Source organism: Sciurus carolinensis, chromosome 3 (assembly GCF_902686445.1).
Source record: "Sciurus carolinensis chromosome 3, mSciCar1.2, whole genome shotgun sequence".
Lineage (NCBI taxonomy): Eukaryota > Metazoa > Chordata > Mammalia > Rodentia > Sciuridae > Sciurus > Sciurus carolinensis.
This window is the reverse complement of record NC_062215.1, coordinates 63,215,084-63,235,227: the sequence shown is the minus strand read 5'-3', so window position 1 is coordinate 63,235,227 and position 20,144 is coordinate 63,215,084. Positions and strand designations below refer to the sequence as shown.

Genomic DNA, 20,144 nt, shown 5'->3' with positions numbered 1-20,144 from the left:
AAGCAGATGACCATAACCACATCCTGAAGGTGGCTCCCATTATCGGGTCTTGGCTTCTGGACACACAGGCTCAGCATGACTCTACACATCTCAAGAGGAGGCCTGAGCTGACCCAGACCTTCTGAATGTTAGTCATCAACTTTGTCCACTGGTGACGCTGTAGGGGAGACAAGTCCCTGCTTTCCCATTTCCTAGCTCACCTGTCACCCACACGTCAGCAAGGTCTTCCAATGCAGCTCTCCAGCAAAACTTCAGCTCCTGGCCCTTTATCTTCAAGGGAGAATACTTTCACACACCATTCTTTCTTTGTTCCTATTGGATCCCAAATTTTTTTTGCAAAATGACTTCTATTAAGTATTTGGTTATAAAGATTACCTTCTTATATGTTGCTGGATTCAGTTTAGGGCTTTTACATCTAAGTTTATGGGTGAGATTTATATGCAATCTTTTTTTTTTTTTTTTAACATATCCTTATTAGAGTTTTATCAGACTTACAAAATAATTCTTTAGGCCATTAAATTCTTTTTTTGTTGTTGTTTTTTGTTTTTGTTTTAAGCCTCTTTCCTCTTGGGCCCCTCAAGATTCCCCAGAGACTTCTAATTTTTTGCCTGTTATGGTTCTAGTAGCTCCAAATGGCCAGACATTCAGGATGTAAATGCTCACTTACTGCCGTCGTGGTCCTTACGCCCTTGCCTCTGCTCTTGACCTCCACATCATGAACTCTCTCTCCAGAGAAGTCTTTAATGGGCTGATGAGTGGAGGAGGGGTGGTCAGCCAGCTGCCTGAAGCCCAGAGGAATCTGACATTTAGCCTGTAAGTGACCCTATTCCTCCCAATTCCAGAGGTAATGCTATCTGGCGCTGTCACATCCTAGCTTTGGTGGATTACGCCATGTAAATTAGCTTGTTTTTCCCTGGTTTCTTCACCACTGGCTCAGGAACTTTCTCAGCTCTGGTAAATCAAATATTGTGGGCTCTTCTCCTGTTTTTCATGAGATTGTGGATTTCTCTTGTAAACAAATTCCCTTTGCTGTCACTTTTGACACAGTTTAAGAATCTTCTTTTCTTTCCTGCAAACCCAGAGTCTCATGCATGCCAGGCAAGTGCTCTACCACTGAGCCGCATCCCGACGTCTTCTATTTTTCTGATATCTGCAGCATCTTTGGTAGCAGCCTTTTTCAATCCTTGTGTTTGCCTTTTATTTTTTTCCTCACTCAGTCTTGCCAAATTTTGTTAATTAGCTTTTTTTTTTTAAGAACCAAATTCTGGCTTTCATGATTCTGGGTTTAATTTCTGCACATCCTTCTTTCTCTAGGTTTATTTTGTTGTTCTAATTTCTTTCTTTGTACTAAGAATTGAACCCATGGGGTGCTTTACCACTGAGCTACACTCCCAGTCTTTATTTTTTACTTTGAGACGGGGTCTTGCTAAATTGCCAAGGCTAGCTTCAAACTTGCAATCCTCCTGCTTCAGCCTCCTGAGTAGCTGGGAATACAAGGCAGGCACCACCATGCCCAGCACCAAGAGTTAATTTCTAAAAACAGAGAGGTGTTTTATTTAGCTTTAGTGTTGCTGTAACCCATTTACTGACAAGAGTTAAAGTTTATTTGGGGTTCATAGTTTCAGAGGTCTCAGCTCACAGACACCAACTCCATTACTCTGGGCCAAAGTGAGGCAGCAGCAGAGGAAAGCTGCTCAGCTCATGGTGGGTCAGGAAGCACAGCCAGAGAGAGACCCACAGGGCAGATGCACCAGGGCACACGCCCAGTGATCCACTTCCTACATCCTCCCAGTCAGTCCATTCAAAATAGGATGGACTGATTAGGTTCCAGCTCCTGTAATCTAACAATTTTACCTCTGAACATTCGTGTATTAATAGGAGCTTTGGGGAACATCTCATATCCAAACCATAACAAGGGGTTAACTTTTAAACTTTTTTTGTTTGTTACCTGGGATCAAACCCTAGGGCACTTAATAACTAAGCCACATTCCTTTATTTTTTTAACTTTAAAATTTTTTAAAAAATAATTTTTTAGATGTCGATGGACCTTTATTTTATTCATTTATTTATATGTGGTGCTGAGAATAAAATCTAGTGCCTCACACATGCTAGGCAAGTATCCTACCACTGAGCCACAACCCCAGCCTGTTTTTTAATTTTGAGACAGGGTCTCACTAAGTTGCTTAGTGCCTTGCTAAGTTGCTGAGGCTGGTCTCGAACTTGCAATTCTCCTGCCTCAGCCTCCCCAAATGCTGGGATTACAAGCGTATGTCGCCACACCCAGCTCTAGATAACTGTTTTTTTTTTTTTATGTTGTTGTTTCTTAAGCAAGCAGTAGGTTCACTGCAAACGTAACTGTAACATACATCTCTGAAGAGAAGAGGTCCTGGAGCCAGAAGTCACTCTGCTTTTTAATGCTGGTTTCTCCCCTGACTGGCACGGTGGTTGGAGTGTGATGCACATGATAACCCTTTGACATTTGTTGAGGTTAATTCTACTATCTACTGTGTGGTCAATTTTTCAAAAAGTTCCCCATGTGCTCAAAAAGAATATGCAATTGTTATGCTAAGTGAGATAAGCCAATCTCAAAAATCCAAAGAACGAATGATCTCACTGATAAGCGGATGATGACACATAATGGGGGTGGGAGGGGTGCAAGAATGGAGGAAGGAGGGACTGTATAGTGGGAAAAGAGGGGTGGGAGGGGTGGGGGGAGGAAAAAATAACAGAATGATTCAAACATCATTACCCTATGTAAATGTATGATTACGCAAATGGTATGCTGTTACTCCATGTACAAACAGAAACAACATGTATCCCATTTGTTTACAATAAAAATAAATTAAAAAAAAAGAAAAATATGCAATTGTTAGATGCAATTCTACATGTCCATTATATCAAGCTTATTAAATGCTTAAATCTTTTATACACTCATCTGATTTTTTGGTTGGTTGAGTTATTGATAATTGTGAAGTACACTGAAATCTCCCATTATGATTTAGATTACTTATTTTTCTATGTTATTAGGAGACTATGTTATTAGGAGTATACTGATTTAGAATCTTTACATTTTCCTAGAAAGTCAAGTAAACTTAACCATTATGGAGTGATTCTCTCTAGTAATGCTTTGTTTCAAAGCCTTTCCAGGGCCACTGAGTTGTACAACTCCAGGGAGGCCATGCACATTACAGTTCATGTAAGTGACATACCCTGGAGTTAGACAGTCTGTTTGGTTATTCAGAGTGGCACTGATTTTGTGGCTTATTATTATCGCTTCACCAGATTTATTTTAGTACCTGCCTGATAGATATTTTCCATCCTTTTTTTTTTGTATCATAGGTTGCCTTTGTCTCTTGTAATCAGCATATGGCTACATTTCCTTTAAAAATCCAATTTATTTGTCTTTTAGAAGAATTGTATTTTCTCATTCTGCCTATTCTTGCTTGGAAGCTATTATCCTCTGCATATCTCTAAGTAATTTAGACATTTTTAGCATATACATTAACATATCAAAGTCTAAAGTTAATCAACATTTATTTTCCTGAATTACTTAAGGGTCTTACAGTATTAAGTCTAATCACTCCCTATCTGCTATTTTCATGTATTTTAGTTTTATCATTTATTGAATCCTATAAGACTTATCTACAGTCACTTCTTTTAATGATCCACATATTTATCACTTTCTTTGCTTTATGTTCTTTGATGCATTTTTTTGTGGTACTAACTAAGGACTGAACTTGGGAGTGCTCTACCACTGAGCTGCATCCCCAGCCCTTTATATTTCGAGACAGGATCTTGTTAAATTGTTGAGGCTAGCGTCAAACTTGCGGTCTTCCTGCTTCAGCCTCCTGAACCACTGGATTACAGGTGTGTGCCATCATACTTGGCTTTCCCCCACCTCCTACTCCTGTACAAGGGACTGAACCCATGGCCTTGCGCATGCCAGACAAGAGCTCTACCACTGAGCCACATCCCCTTTTTGATGGATTTTCAACCTTCCATATTGGATCATTTCCCTTTTGTCCTTTTGATGGGGCGGACTCAGGTTTTTTTTTTTTTTTTCTTCTTCTGAAACTGTCCTTGAGTTTCTATCTAATTTTATCTCAGAAAGCGCTATGCCAAACAATATCCTTTGTTAAACCTGGGAAGACTCCTGGGGACCAGAATAGTAGGAGGCTCAGGTACTGATGGAAACCCTGACCCGAGGGTTCTGCTCATTTGGTTTCAGTGAAATGAAAGCTAGACTCAATAGCCCTCTAGTCCACTCTAAGGCTGGGCCCAAGAGAGCCTCACTTCACCCCTCTGTAGGGACCCCAGATCTGGACAAAGGGGAAGCCCTTTGTAGAAGCCAGTGAGGATCAGGCATGGGCATAGGCTTGAAGGAGCAAATATCCTGAAGAAGAACTGAAACAGGGAACACTTCCTGTTTTTTCACTTTAAGAACATAAACACCTAAATAAACACTCTTAGAGCAAATAAGCCAACTTACTCTCATTTAGCAAAGAGTTTTATTCAAAAGCTTCTCAGCACCATCTAGTTGTCAGAGAGAATGAATATCACCTTTTCCTGCCACCCAATCCCCAACTCAGAGGCAGAGGCTAAACCAGTTGGCTGGAGCTCCCCCTAATGATGAGAGCTGAGATCATGACAGGTACTGGTGGTTCTCCCACCCACTTTCTCCAGGCCTCTGGTTAACCTAACTCAAGCAGAGCTGTACCCCCACAGTTCAGAACAACAGGAAGGAATCATGTCGGATCTGATCAACCTCCCATTCTTGAGCTACAAGAGGCACATGAAATTACCTTGAAAAAACTGAATTCAGTGACTGCCATCTAGGAAGGACGGTGATCTGTGAGGCAGCATGCAGTTTAGAGAGTTCAAATCTTAGGTGACCCTCCCCGACTCTATACTAGAAAGGAGCATTAGGTCCATTTTCTTTCCACACACCTCAGTGATCTCCTGTCTATCACAACAGACACTGAAGGCTTTTTTTTCTTCTGGCACTGGAGATTGAACCCAGGGCCTGGCTCATGCTAAGCAAGCGCTCTGCCACTGCGCTATACATCCCAGCCCCACCGAAGACCTTTTTGACAGAGTTAAGACAATTACATCTGATTAAAATGCTAAGAGATCCTGAGCTGTTGGAGATGAGGAGTAGATAATATGACCTGATCTTTCCCTTTTTTTTTCTTTATGAATATTTTGTTTCAGCATAAAGCACACTTCCCGAAGAGGTTCCTGGAGGAGACTAGAAATCCAAGAGTCTGACTGTGTCCTGGGGGAATACACAGTCACCTGTGTAACTTTGGCTTCAGTCCCTGGATCTGTCCTTTGCAGCTACATCAGGTCCCAAGGGAGGAGGAAAGAACCAAGGCAGTATCACTCAGCCAAAGCCCCCATGGGGTCCCACGCCGGCAGGATGATGGGCTCCTGCTCTAGCACAGCCAGCACCTCTTCAGGGACATGCTTCCTGTCCACCACCACCTCATAGACATATTCAGAGAACCACTCGTCGGTCATGCACAGGTAACCTGGAGAAGAGAACAGAAGCTCATGAGTCCAGAGAGTGGGACAAAAAGCAAAACACTACTGGTACTATAAAGATACCTTTTACAAAATATTGTATATGTTTTTCAGCTTTCCCACTTGTAGCCTCGTTTAATCTAAATCTCATTAGCAATTCTGTGAAGCACGTAATAGCCATGGCTGTTAACTAATTAGAACCAGGGGCTCAGGATAACTAAATCATGTGCCCAGGTCACACAGATGAGATTCAGAGAGGGGCCTCGGACCTACGGCTGTGACACTTGCTGCTCAGCTGCCTTGCTGATGGTGAGTGCTGCTCTGTGGGCTGGCAGGCAGGTGGAAATGCATCTTGTTCCCACAGGAGGCTCTCCAGGGCGGAAAGGCAGCACATCAGTCCCACTCTTACTCTGCCTGCCCTCTCATCCCTGTTGTGCTCTTATCACACACTCCTACAGCAACCAGCCAAGCTGCTACTGGCACCCTAATGGGCCACATTCCCCCAGGCAGCCATTCTTTTGCAGATGATCTTGTGTGAGTTAAGCGATCACCAGTCCTTGCTTTTCTGGGAAGAAATCTGCTATGAGAACCAGGCAGTACCAAAAGACTCAAGACACTTGTTCATCCTGCCCTCCTGAGTAGGGGCCAGGATTGATGGCTCTCTCCAGTGGGAAGCACAGTGCAGAGGTTCCCCTGCACTAAGCCCCCAGGTTGAGAACTCAGCTGAGAGAAAGTGTGCCATCATCAGGCACCTATCCTAGCAACCTGCTCTTCCCATTAGAAGATTAACCTGTATCTCAGGTTCCACTAGGACAACACAAAGTCCCCTTCAGGAACATACTTCCCACAAACTTACATCAGAAAAATGCTTTGCCTAAGCCATTGCTAATATGAAGAGCAAAATTAATGCGAGACTAAAGTGTATATATCGAAAACAAGACAGGGCCACTGGGCTACGGAGGGAATTACAGAGCCCCCAAAATACATACTTCAACAGAAGCACTGCATGTACACACACATCAAAGGACTCACAGGAGCTGGCAATCATTGCTGTTGTCACCACCACCACCACCACCACCATTATCCTATATCTGTCACCTTTCTATAACAGACACTTTAGAACCATTAGAATATATATATTTTTTCTCCAAAAGTATTTGTATAATCCTGGGTCTGTGCTATTCATTTCCTACTACATAGGACCAAGAGAAAAGAAGACAGGTACTTCCAAGAGAAGCGTAGCAGTTCTCAAACTTCTTGGCTCAAGACCCTTTTATACTCTTAAAATTAAGGACCCCCAAAATTTACTTATGTGGGTTATATCTATTGATATCTACCATACCCAAAATTTGAAGAATAAAAAATACTCATTTTTAAAAATAATTAAAATATTAATATATATATAATTTTTAGAAAAAAATCATATTCTCTAAACAAAAACATACTTCTGAGAACTGTTGCTCTTAAGCATAAAACTGATTTAAATAGTTGAAAGGCAACATGATGGTAAGTCTAAGTTTGTGAGCTAAATAAATAAGAGTGACAGAGGACACTATTTGACCTGAAGAAGACTGCTTTTGGTAAGGTCATCTATGCCCAATTCCTAATTCATTTTTTTTTTTTTTTAATTTTTGTTGTTGTTGTTGTTGTTGTTGTAGATGGACACAATACCTTTATTTTATTTATTTTTATGTGGTTCTGAGGATTGAACCCAGGGCCTTACACATGCTAACTGAGCACTCTGCCACTGAGCCACAACCCCAGTCCCCACTTTTTTTTTTAAAAGAAAACCTCTGACAGAAGTAAAAGTCAGCTTATCCTGATGTAGCACAATGTATTACCCTTAAGAGAAAATGCCCTAAAGAAGTGCTCAAGAGGCCTGGGGGTTGGGATGCAGCTCAGTGGCAAAGCGCTTGCCAAGCCAGTGTGAGGCCCCCGGTTTCCATTCCAAGTACCTCAACAGAGAAAAGAAAAAGAAAAACTGCTCAAGGCTCTAAGTCTCATTAAGTCTCATCCTTGCCCCTGTGGAGCAGCCTCCTTATCCAGTGCTCTTTCCCTCAACAGATGATATGGGAAATAGAGCACAGACCAATGCTCTAGTCTGTGCTGCTTCTGGCTTATCCTGATTATACACCCAAAATCCCTGGCTTTGCTTAGGTCAGTCAGTCAGGATCTTAACATCACCTCTATCAGTGCCAGGAAGTTGCAGCAACCAACACTTTGTTAGATGAAGGGCCAATCTGTACTTTTTGCTGCATTCTAAGTGCAGGCTTCCTCAGAAACTCAGCATCTGCCTTTTTAAAAGGAGCTGTGTGAGTGAGCAGGAGACCAGGATGTGCAACACTACACCATTTGACACACTGGCCATCCCTCCCCTTACTGCACTGCAGGCTAAACACATCTTAAGAGTAGCTCTGCGTAGTGACGCAGGTAAGAGACAGGCAGATTCATGCAATAAAGTTCTGTGTCTTTAGAACAATACTATCATCATACAATCAAATGAATCTTCAAGAATGCCCAGAGAAAATGGACAATAAGTACATCTACACTATCTTGTTCCAAAGCAGATCAGATTAAGTCCTCACAAATTAAAACTCCTATCATTTGTAGTCCACCCTTTTAATGTCCCTGCCAAGAGGACCTGCCTTGATTAGTGTCTCTCTTCAGGATATGAGTTCTTTGGGGGTCCACAAAAACCTCACAGTCTAGGTGGCTGCCAAGTAATTGCACCCTGAGTAGATAATGGACTGTGGCTGCTATAACTATTGACACTGTGCGTCTCCGAGTTTGACTGAGAAGATTAGGATCAGTGTGTCTGAAACCCAGGAATGCTGTGGAAGAACAGCAGGGTGCTGGTGGTCATTCTGATTGCTTTTTTCATAGTGATCAGTAACAGCACACTATACATATATATTGGCTAAACACTTTTTCCTACTATGTAATCTGCCTTCTAATTTAGTTTACATTTTCTAGCCTACTAAGGATTATTGTTTTTATGAAGTGATATTTATCAATCTTTCTTTTCGGTTTATAACTTTGATTTTTATGCTTACAACTTTTTTCTACTATTATTATAAAAATATAAATACAAGAAAAAAAAGTGGTAAAAAATCATGAGAAAGTCTTTTTTTTTTTTTTTTTTTCTCTTTTGCAGTGGTGGTGGGGGTTCCTGGGGACCAAACCCAGAGCCCTCTACCACTGAGCCACACTCCCGGCCCTTTTTATTTTATTTTGAGACAGGGTCTCATTAAGTTGCCAAAGCTGATTTCAAACTGATCCTCTTGTCTCAGCCTCCTAAGTTACTGAGAATACAGGCATATGCCACAATGACTGGTGAAACATAGTCTCAAAAACCCCATAGGCTCACTAAGGCCTTGGCATTGTCCAGTCCCCAAGTATGAACACAGACAATTTCAATAGTAAATAAAATATTCAATTTCAATAGTAAATTAAATAGTAAAAATCTATTAATCACTTCTCTTGGGTACTCAGTGTGTGAAACATGCCCTAAAACCTTAAATTTGTATAAAGTATGTTACAAATGTGCAAAATGACACAGCCCCCATGGAATGCAATTTGGCATTATCTAGAAAAATCACAATGTATTTGCCCTCTTCAATAAGTCGATGCCGTTTCTAGGACAGTATTCTATAGATACAGAGTTCTTGCATGCACACAATATGTATCTATGTGCAATAACAGCTGTATTTACTCAGCCTTTAAATGGGCCAAACAGTGTTTAACCATTGTACACATTTTAACTCCCTGCAACATTGTTTGTAATAATACAAGACCAGAAACAACCCATGTTCCAATATTAAGGGAACTGATTAAATAAACAATGGTATATCCAGACAATGGAAGAAAGTGAAACATATCGATGTGGAAATAGACTGATAAGGAGATGTCTCCAAGACATACTGTTAAATGAAGTGAGAAAAAAATGCAGAGCAGGGTACAAAGTATGCTACCACCGTGGAAGAAAAGAAAGCAATAACAGAGTTAAAAATATATTTACACTTAAAAAAAAAAAGGAAAGATACATCAGAAATGGTAACCTTAAAGAAGAGGAGGGGGAATGAAATGGAGAGTGACAGAGATGAAAAAAAAAAAAAAAAGACTCCCCTCTATATGTTTTTTGATTTTAGAATAATGTAATTGTATTATCTATTAAATAATTATGCTTCTGTAAACAAAATAAAAAACATACACATTAAAAAAGAAAAAAAAAAAAATCCTGTGGGGCACTTTCACCTTACGATGCAATGTCACATACACCACTCTTGCTTTGATTTGATCCTCACAACAATACTCTGAGGCAGGCAGAGTGAGTTTTAGTTGTCTAAAATCACACAGCCAGTAAGCGAAGTCCACATCAACCCAGGTCATAATTTCCAATTTAGAGTCTTTTCTACAGGGCTCAGCTTCCTCCAACAGAGCCCTCAACCTTGCAGGTAGTTATGGCTGTGGTGACAGAATTTAATCTAGCTTAGGCACCTGTTTGGAACCAACCTGATTTGCAAAAAAAATCACAAAATAGGAACCCAGCTTCTGTAGAGTCTGTTTATAGGTATCTGGTCTTTAAATCAGAGATGCCATGTGTTTTAAGTGCATGCATTCAGAAGGGTGGATAACAGGATGGCTAGAAGAAGGGAACCAAAACAACCACTTTCAATCACGACTGCCATTTGGACAGCGATCTGGGAGGAGGTTTCTTCCTCCAGAGTAAACACAGAAGTCTGGCTCTGGGGTGAGGACACATTAATGTTCACGAACCTTTTGCTGATAAAAGAAGAGATATCTATAGAGCCGGATATTACTGGTGGCCCCTCTCAGAAACAAAGGCTAGAAAAGGTACTATCTGCCTGGTAAAGACATCAAGAAAAACACGGAGTGGAAAATGCAGTAGGGAAAAAGGGCTATTTGGTCTGCAGTTTGCATTTTTAAAAATCATCCACAACAAAGTTCAATCAGCAGAAGTATACCCATCCTGAGAAGTGCCCCCTACTAAGGGGGCCCAGCAAAAGCCTATTCACCCCCAGGCTGATTTCCTCTTTCTCTGGACAGTGAGCATGAGCTGGACAAATCTGAGAATTCACACGACTTAGCCAAGCTCCTTGACATTGGATGGGGAGAGGAAAGCACAAATTCAGATGTCATTCAAGGGTCTGTTTTTCCACAGAGACTCAATTAATTCTCTCAGACCCCCACACTATCATTACTTCTATTTGTCTCAGGCAAAGCCTGCTTTTTGGCCATTACTCAAAAGCTCCATAATGGCAGGCCACATCATTTCTTGGCCTCATTTCTCTGGTCTATCCAAAGCATGCTCCAAATGCCAAGGCTGCCCTTCTCTGCTATCATCTTCCTGGCTGGCCTTCCCTCACCCTTTTCCAAAAATGCCACAGCCCTACCAGGAAGCCCTAGCCTAAAGTTGATTTGCCTTGAAGAACCCATAGGTTCCAGTCACTTACCTTCTCCCTGCAGTTCATCCCCTGTCACTCTACACCTACGCCTGCTGTTTGTTTCACATATATGTCAAGATTTACAGCTTCGATGGTCCCCTTCTCAACTTCCCCTGCTCCTCTTTTACCTGACACTTGAAGGAATTTAGTACTAAAATGCTGTTGATGTGGCATCACAGGATGTGGGCTTGCACCCCCATTCCTCCTAAAGCTTCCAAAACCACTTTCTAATCCATCCCAAAGCCTTTTCCCTCGACTCACTTTCTGTCTGCCCCACCACTCACCACATTTTCACTGACACCACCAAGTCCCCTGGTTTCTGAGGTGCTCTCTCCCTCACCCTTTCCAAAAATCTTAGCTTCAATGTCTTTCTACTTTTCTCCCCACTGAGGGCCCTCCCTGGTTCTTTCTCTTTCAACTGCCTTCTTGGAGAAATCATCCTCTTCTTTGCTTTTCTCGGTCTATTTATCCTATATCTTACAGTCTGAGGAGCACACCATGAATGCTACTTCTGTCACATCACGGCCCTCTTCAAATTTCCCTCCCATGTCCCAGGGGATTAAGTATAAACTCCTTTGATGGTCAGAGACATTCATTCCACCATAGCCTGTGCACGCTTCCCTGCATCCCATCAATAAAAATGAGCTGATGCTACTGCTAATGGTTTTTCCTCAGCACCAGGTTTATTCACCTCTACCGCTTTCTCTCACGAAACTAAGAACACACTACAGGGTAGGCATCCAGTAACTGGTGATATAGCACAACAGTCACACTGGTGTCTGACTCCTAGAGATCTGAAGCTGGAACCATGGGACAAGTTAGAAAGCCTTCCTCGAGAAAGGAAAGGTGAGGGGGCCTGATGTTCTTGTTTTCTTGCTTTCATTAGCCTATGGCTAATAGTAACAACAAAAGCAGTCAGTGATAGCTAATATTTTTGAGTTCTTGTGTGTGCCTGGCATGATTCTCACCACAACTCTCTGAGGTAGATAAAATCATCATCCCTGTTTTATAGATGAGGAAGCGGAGGCTCAGATAGATTAAATACCATGACCAAAGTTATATAGCCAATATGGGATAGCAGGGATGCATTCCCACTCACAGGTACTATTTTTTTAGCCTGAGGCATGTAGGCTATTTGGTTAATAAAGATGGATGATGAAAAGTCCATCTCAAAGAACTCAGTTATCCAGGTTTGAGGGTAGTAGTACTTTCCCCAAGTCTGGAGAGACATGAAAACCCTCCAAGGTAATGTAACAAATCTGTATACTGCTCATTTCCAGGAAATTAGAAATCTGTTTTCAGTTCATACAATTACTCTTATTTCAGCAAGTTCAGCTCAACATTGCCTATAATTTATATTACTTGCCCTAGAAATCCAGAAGTGAACCTCAAGCAGATCGGTAAATGATTGTCTTTCATATGTCATATATACACACACACGTGTGCACGCGTGTGTGTGTGTGTTGAGGACAGGGATACTCAGGATTCAATCCAAGGGTGCTCTACCATTGAGCTACATCCCCAGTCCTTTTAAAAAATTTTATTTTGAAACAGAGTCTTGCTAAGTTGTCCAGACTGATCTCAAATTCGTGAACCTCCTGCCTTAGCCTCTGGAATCACTGGGATTATAGGCTTACAAAACTGCACCTGGCAAGTCATATACACTTTGAAGGGTGCTGCAAGTTCTGAATTCTAATTCGATGACTGACCCTCCACAACCTAAATAAGCCAAAACTTCTCAATATTTCAGTCTCCTCACATAAAGCACGGATATAACCACTTATATTCATATCTTGATTACATTGATGCCATGCAGAGAAATAAATACAAATACATTAGCAAACTTTATCTTCTTATAAAGTAAGATGCCATATAATGTATGTCTTGAGTACCTCTAACAGAAATAAAGAATATTCATTTAACTTTTTGGATCTGTGTGACAAAAGATGATGCATGACTGTAATCCCAGTGACTCAGGAAGGATGGGGCAGGACAATCACAAGTTTGAGGTCAGCCTGGGCAACTTAGTGAAATTCTGTCTCTAAATAAAAAATAAAAAAGGCTAGGGTTGTAGCTCATTGGTAAGGTACCCCTGGGTTCAATCCCTAGTATGGAAAAAAGGGGGGGGGGAAGATTTGTGTGACAGCCTACAGTCTGAAAATGCTTTTACACGTTTGATGGTTACAAAGAGATAAAATGTAGGACTTCATAATAAAACAGCAACTATCCATGTTACTAGTAGAGAAATGTGAAACTGTAAGGTTAAACTACTATTCAGGATCTATATCAAAAATTAAACATTAACTGTCTCCATAACTCACAAGTAGTAGTTTGGTGAGGCAATTAAAAGTCATAATGTTGGTTTTTCCAGATATAATCTGAATTGGCTACATAAGTTTCTTTCTAGAATAATATCTAACATGCCAAAGTCTCTAAGTGAAATCATCAAGGGATTCCTTTTTAGGAGGGAGTCTAGAAATTTTGCTAAAATGAAATCAGGAACAGAGACACACATTTATGAGAAAAGATGAAAAATGTGGATTAGAAATAATTTCAAATGTCTGAGCATCTGAAAGACACAAAAGTAATGTGTTTTTGTAGTGTAGAGGATGGAAACTAGGTCCTTGAGCATGCTGCGGAAGTGTTCTACCACTGAAATACATTCTTAGTCCATAAAAACAATTTGATAATGAAAACTCATTTTGGTTCCAAATGAAAACTAAGACAGAATTTTAAAAAGATAAAGATTTCCCTTTAATGAACATTACAGAGGTAGAAATACTACCACATTACTCTCACTTAAAAGTTCTATTACTCACCATATTGAGAAACTAGACCGAATAAAAATTAAGAATTCCACACTCAGATTCTGCTGTATAAGGATCACAACAGAATATAATCTCAGGACTACTAAACCAATCCCCAAAGAAAAAAGTTTCATAATAAAACTGGTCATTAGGGAGATCACCAAAAATTTAATTTTATTAACTATGAACAAAAGTTTGACATATGTTGTGGTAGAATGCTGGTTAACTACCAAAGCTGGGTGACAGGGAAATGAGGTGGGTTCCTTAATACTCTTCAGTTTACTTTAAATATGTTTGAAACTGTCCATGACAGAAAGTTAAGAAACACCAAAAAACTTTGTTAAAAAGGAGCATGGACAAAACTGGGGTGATCCTGGGTGGCTCCATACAGTTTCTTAGTTGCCCAACTCATAAAGAGCAAATAATGTTGGACATAGACCTTCACAAGATGCTCTGCCCCTAATTTAGATTCTCAGTCGTGAATGCTGCACTATGGGCCTTTTCTCCCAACATCAGATCATCATATGATCATCCCCTGACCCTTTACAGAGTTTTATGTCCCCTTAGCATTTCTCATCCCCAATGATCAAGAGTGAACTAGAGGTGACCTGAACAGATAAGGTGAAAGAAAGCACAGTTTGGTAATTAAAAAAACTGGCTCTGGTGTCATATTATCTGACTTATAATTCTGGCTCTACCACTGATTAGCTAGGGAACCTGCAGATCATTTTGGCTAAAGATTCTTCTCAGATGAATTTCTGACTAAGGATGAGAAAAATCAATGATTATTTCTTCTAATTTAAATTCTTAGATGTTTTACAAATATTCAACTTTTTCTTTTTTTATGGTATTAGGGACTGAACCCAGGGGTGCTTACCACTAGGTCACATTCCTAACCTGTCTTATTTTTTATTCTGAGACAGGGCCTTACTAAGTTGCCAGGGCTGGCTTCCAACTTTTGATCTTCCTGCCTCAGCCTCCCAAGTGGCTAGAATTACAGGTGTGCATGACCATGCCTGGCCTACATCAACTTTTTAAAATGAAAGATAATGCAAATAAAAAATAAATCCCAAGGTCTGTTCCCTCAACTGACTATGAAATCCATCTCTGATAAGACCCATAAGTAAGGTGCAGAATGCACAGTTGAGTATCAAGTAGGTGAGAAAACAAATCCTTACTATGTAACCTACTCAATATGCATTCAATTGTCAGTACAGAGGGCTATGAGTATTCTAATTTACCAACATAAATTAACCCAAATGGTACAGCAAGGCAAGAACTAATTTCTCCTTTAATGTCCTTCTTGTTCAGAAGAACCTCTGTCCATTTTGTGAAACGGGTTATTTAACTTACATAAGGAAAGGCCATAAACATGACCAATGGGAAGACCAAGTCAGGACTGGGTAGAGGGCAAGGACAACTTGTCCAGGTATCTCTGCTCCATTTATCTCTAGCTTGTATTATCAACATTGCTTTTTTCCAGAAATATCAATCTTAACAGGCAGAAGCCCCAAAGAGCACAGTAACGAACTGTTAACAATGTTATCTACAGAAATAAAATCCCAGCATGCTGCTTAAGGTTGTCCTGTCTCCTAACAGAGGACAAACAGAGTCCTGCCTCAGCTGTGCCAGGCAATGCCCACCAGGATGACAGACAGGAGGGCCCCACTGGGGAAAACAAACATCACCAACAGAATAACATACTAGGCACTCTCCGAAGGTCAGGCTAAGTGTGCCAATTAACTTAGATCATGTTTTCTTTCCTTCCTTCCTGTTAAGTCAGAAAGAACATTACCAAGAAATACATGAGAAAAATTTATTTTGGCTTTGAAAGGACTATCTCTACCCCCATCCTCAGTTCAACTTTTTATCTTTTGGCTCTCTACTGAAATGCTTTGCTCTGTATAATCTCAGGTATTTCAGTTATTTGAGAACAACAACAACAAAATTAATTTAATCTTTACTAGATCAGTGCACATTTCACTAGGAAGGCTTATAAACAGAGTATAGTGTCAAGACCCCAGTTCTCTAAACAGAATAATGGAATAATTAAGTCAGGAGAAGCAAAACTTGCACTGAGCAGGAGTAGAGAAGTATAGATAAGCTAGGCGTGGTGGTGCAGGTCTGTAATCCCAGTGACTTGGGAAGCTAAGCCAGGAGATTGCCCAGTTCAAGGTCAGCCTCAGTAATTTAGTGAGACCCAAACCATTTAGCCACACTCCATCTCAAAATAAAAAATAAAAAGGCTGGGTGGAGTGGTACAGGCCTGTAATTCCAATGGCTCAGGAGACTGAGGCAAGAGGATCCTGAGTTCAAAGCCAGCCTCAGCGAAAGAGAGGCGCTAAGCAACTCAGGGAGAGATCCTGTCTCTAAAGAAAATACAAAACAGGGTTGGGGATTCAGCTCAGTGGTTAAGTGCCCCTGGGTTCACTCCCCAGTAACAAACAAACAAACAAACAAACAAACAAACAGTGTAGTTAAAGAGAAAATCAACAAAGTAGCTCAGAATTCTAAGAACAAGTATTTAGATTCAGAATAAGAGTAACTTGACAGTAACTCATACTACAAAAAACACAGAGCACTTTCCTGACTTTATAAGTATTTATCTTTTCTTAAATGGGTATCACTACTATCTATAATCCAATGACTGTTATAGATAGAAAATATCAACAAAGTAACTAGACAGATCCAGGCTCCTCTAAACAAGTCAAAACTTCAGTCCTTTTCCTAGATGCTCACCTATATAACAACCCCAACTGTAGATACCAAATGAGACCAGAGATGGGACAGGAGCTATAGAGGTTCATCTGAAGCAAGAGAAAAATAACTTTCCCTAGTATCTTACATTTACTACAAGTAATCAAATCTTTCCAATTTAAGATAAGAATTCATTTTTCATTTCTTAATTACCCCCAATTTACAGATATCACTAAATTATGAGTTATTTTTAATTTTTTTTTTTGCTACCTTTGTTGAGGTTTAAAATGCCTCTCTACCTGATATACCAATATGTACTTGTCTTAAAATGAAATTCACCTTATAAGAAATCACACTTTTTAAAATGCTGCACACTGGGTTGGGGTTGTGGCTCAGTGACACAGCCTTTGGCTCACACATGTGAGGCACTGGGTTTGATCCTCAGGACCACATAAAAACAAATACATTAATAAAGACACAATAAAGATATTGTGTCCGCTTACAACTAAAAAAATTTTTTAAACACTGCATTCTAATTCATAATAGTCGATTTAATAAGTGCCCTTATAATAACAGAACAATTACAGAAATCACAGAAGGGAGACATGTAACTCTTTGGTGATGCTGAAGAGAAATGCATGAACAGCACTTATATTTGTTTATATAAACACTGAGTTGCTGAGTTTCATAGCAGCTACCAGGGACAGTTAGCCAAAATCTACCAATGATCATTTTCATGTGGAGATGAAAAGATTTGGAATGACAGATTAAATGACCTTTGGATTTTGGCCATTATATCAGTGCTGTGCTGCTCAATCAGCATAAAGTCCTGTCAAGTTCACAACTCAGGCTAACAGACTCTTTTAAGACAGCAGTTCAAACATGAGCAACAGAAACTGCAACTGCGCACTTCCAAACCTTCCACACACTCTCCTCCACCTTTTGCCCTTGAAATCCCAGGAATCTAAACATGGTTGGAAAATCACTATGCTAAACACAGAGGGGAAAACAGTAAAGAGTAGCCAAGATCTCTAATTTTTTAAAAAATTCCTTCTCTTTTAAAGAAAATGTCTGCCTGATTTCTATTGGGTAAGATTCATACTGGAGTTTATAAGTGTCTGTGGATCTCACTTCTCTGGTTTCCCTACACATTTCCTCCTATCTTCTAATTAGTCTAGTAAACTGTGGTTAATGTGGCTTTCCCAGAGAGAATCCCCTAAGAGTAAGAAATATGGACTCTGAGAATGAGCTGGCTATAAAACACTACCAGTACACAGCAGAAGTGCATGACGCATACACGATAGTAGCTGCTGCTTTGGGTTTGAAACCCCAAAAACTAAAGCATAAAACTTCCTTTAAAAAGCTTTTATCTATTATTAAAAACAATCTTTAAAAGTAAATGCCCTGAACTATTAATCAGTGGTGATCTCTGTGTGGTCACACTGTAAAACTCCCAAAACCTTCCTGGGTACTGGGAATTAAATCCAGTGCCATTTTACCATATACCTACATTTCCAGTTCTATTTTTTTGAGACAGGGTATTACTAAGTTGCAGAAGCTGGTCTCAAAATTTATGATCCTTGTGCCTTGATTTCCCAAGTAGCTGAGATTATAGGCATGCACATTTCCATGACTGGCAAGATTTTTTTCTTTTTATTACTTATATTTTAAAATTTTCTACAACTCATGTTTCCATTTATTTTGTTTGGCTTAGTTACTGTATTTGTGACTTCTGCCAGGGTTTTGATTTCTCAATATAAAAAAGTTACAGATGGTAGCTGAAGTGTTCTTCTCCTCTTTATGCTTTACAACTTTCAAGGAGTCCTAAGAAATGCCTGAAGAAAGTTTCCTGATAATCCCATTCTCCCACCAGGACTTCTTCCTGAAGAGTTGGTGCAGTAGATGAAAATGCACCAAATGCCACATGGCCAGCATCCTGGGAAAGGGCACTCAGACTCCTCATCAACCAAGGGGTTCTGTTACAAAGCAGTCTAGCAGAATCAGCATGGTTTGGTACAAATGCCATTGCAGACTGGTCTCAGAGTCAACCTGGAGTTCAGCATGCCATCTTGGTCATAGGAACCCTGAGGTAAACCAGATCCTCTTATTTTTCTGTAGAACAGTTTAGCAAATGGGACCAATTACCAAAAAATCCTCACACCACAGTAGCATTCCACCCAGACAGGTGGAGTAGCACAGACCCCAATCATAGAAAGTTAGTATTTCAACATTATGCTCACCTTTGTGGCCATGGTCTTCACCCCATGAATTTTCCACTCTCCATTTCACGAATACACCATCCTGATCATCCTGTAAAAAAGTGGATGACAGTATAAAATCTGAACCTAGATTCTCCCTGCTGGGGAAGGGGAATGTCATGCAATTTTAGCTCTTTTGAAATCACTCAGAATAAACAGCCTGCTCTCTACAGCTACACATGCTCAAGGCCATATATTTTCTACTATTGCTAAAGGGATATAATCTCTTGGAGTAAAAATACAATAAAACTAATAAGGCAATAAATTCTATCTTTTCTTTTACATTGTACTCTATACAGAAAATAAATGTAAAAATGCTACTTGGTTAAGAAAATTAAAAAATACTTTTATTAATTACTATAAGCAGTGAACACCATTTGAAGCCAAGGACTCTTGCTTCTAATCAATCAGAATTCCTTAAAAAGGCATCCCATTGCATTTATTTTAGGAAAAATTCTAAGACCTGTTAAGAGTTTTTAAAAAAAACAAAACAAAATAAACATATTCTCATCTTAATACCCGATTTTCTATTTGGGGAAACCAAGTAATGATACTCTCCAAGTGTGTTCTTTCATTGATTCAGTTACACAAATATTGAATTTAATACAACAGAGATTGAACGGCAAGGCAAAAATAAAGAGATCATTAACAAAACCCAGGTGGTTCTACTCTTCTATCTTTATTAATAAAATAAGCACAATTTTCATCTTCTTAAAGGGACAGTGATACTCATCATGATAACTTACATTTATGGCCTTTATTATAATGACACAGAAAAGGACAAAAGGAAGGCTCCGTTTGGGAAAAGACTTTTCTCTGTCATATTTACCCAGGACATTTGCTAATGTCAAAACAACTTAAATCTTCTTCATAGCATGAGAAGAGTGCTGACCCTTGTATTATCTCCTAATGATTTCATCTGTCAACTCCCACTTGCGTATCACTGCATGATGAGTCTTATCTACTGGAATTTGGTTCCCTTTGGCTTTGCTGACCTGAACACTCTACTCTTAGCAATTTTCTTAGATCTCAATAATTTTCAGTCTCAGATTCAGCCAACAAAGAAACCAAGTTTCAAACACCCTTACTGGTACACTAACAGCATTAAACTATAAATTCTGAGGTCGGCATAAGAAGTTCATTTTGGTTTTCTATTCCACCCCTTGTAGTCTATCTTTGCTTTTCTTTTAAATATCACTATTAAAATTTATATCACCTAAAGTCATTTATTTGTTTTATAAGTCTGAAAAATTTTACTATTCTTTATTTGGTCAATGAATTCTTACATGACCTAGATTAAGTTGTTCTTTGATTCATCTGCAAATAAAGAATGATAATACCTGCACCTCCTGTATAGGGATTCTATGAAATCAGAAATGAGAAAGAACATTGCA

General features: G+C 39.7%; 1 protein-coding gene across 1 annotated transcript in view; it reads right to left on the bottom strand.

Annotated features, from left to right (window-relative positions):
• Window positions 1–4,481: 4,481 nt before the first annotated feature.
• Window positions 4,482–20,144, bottom strand: part of Blmh (bleomycin hydrolase) — a 40,096-nt gene continuing 24,433 nt past the window's right edge. The window contains exons 11-12 of the mRNA XM_047547498.1: window positions 18,733–18,802; window positions 4,482–5,531 (exon numbers count right to left, since the gene is read on the bottom strand). Coding sequence (XP_047403454.1) covers window positions 5,380–5,531; window positions 18,733–18,802 — 222 coding nt within the window. The 3' untranslated portion in view covers window positions 4,482–5,379. The remainder of the gene's footprint in view (window positions 5,532–18,732; window positions 18,803–20,144) is intronic.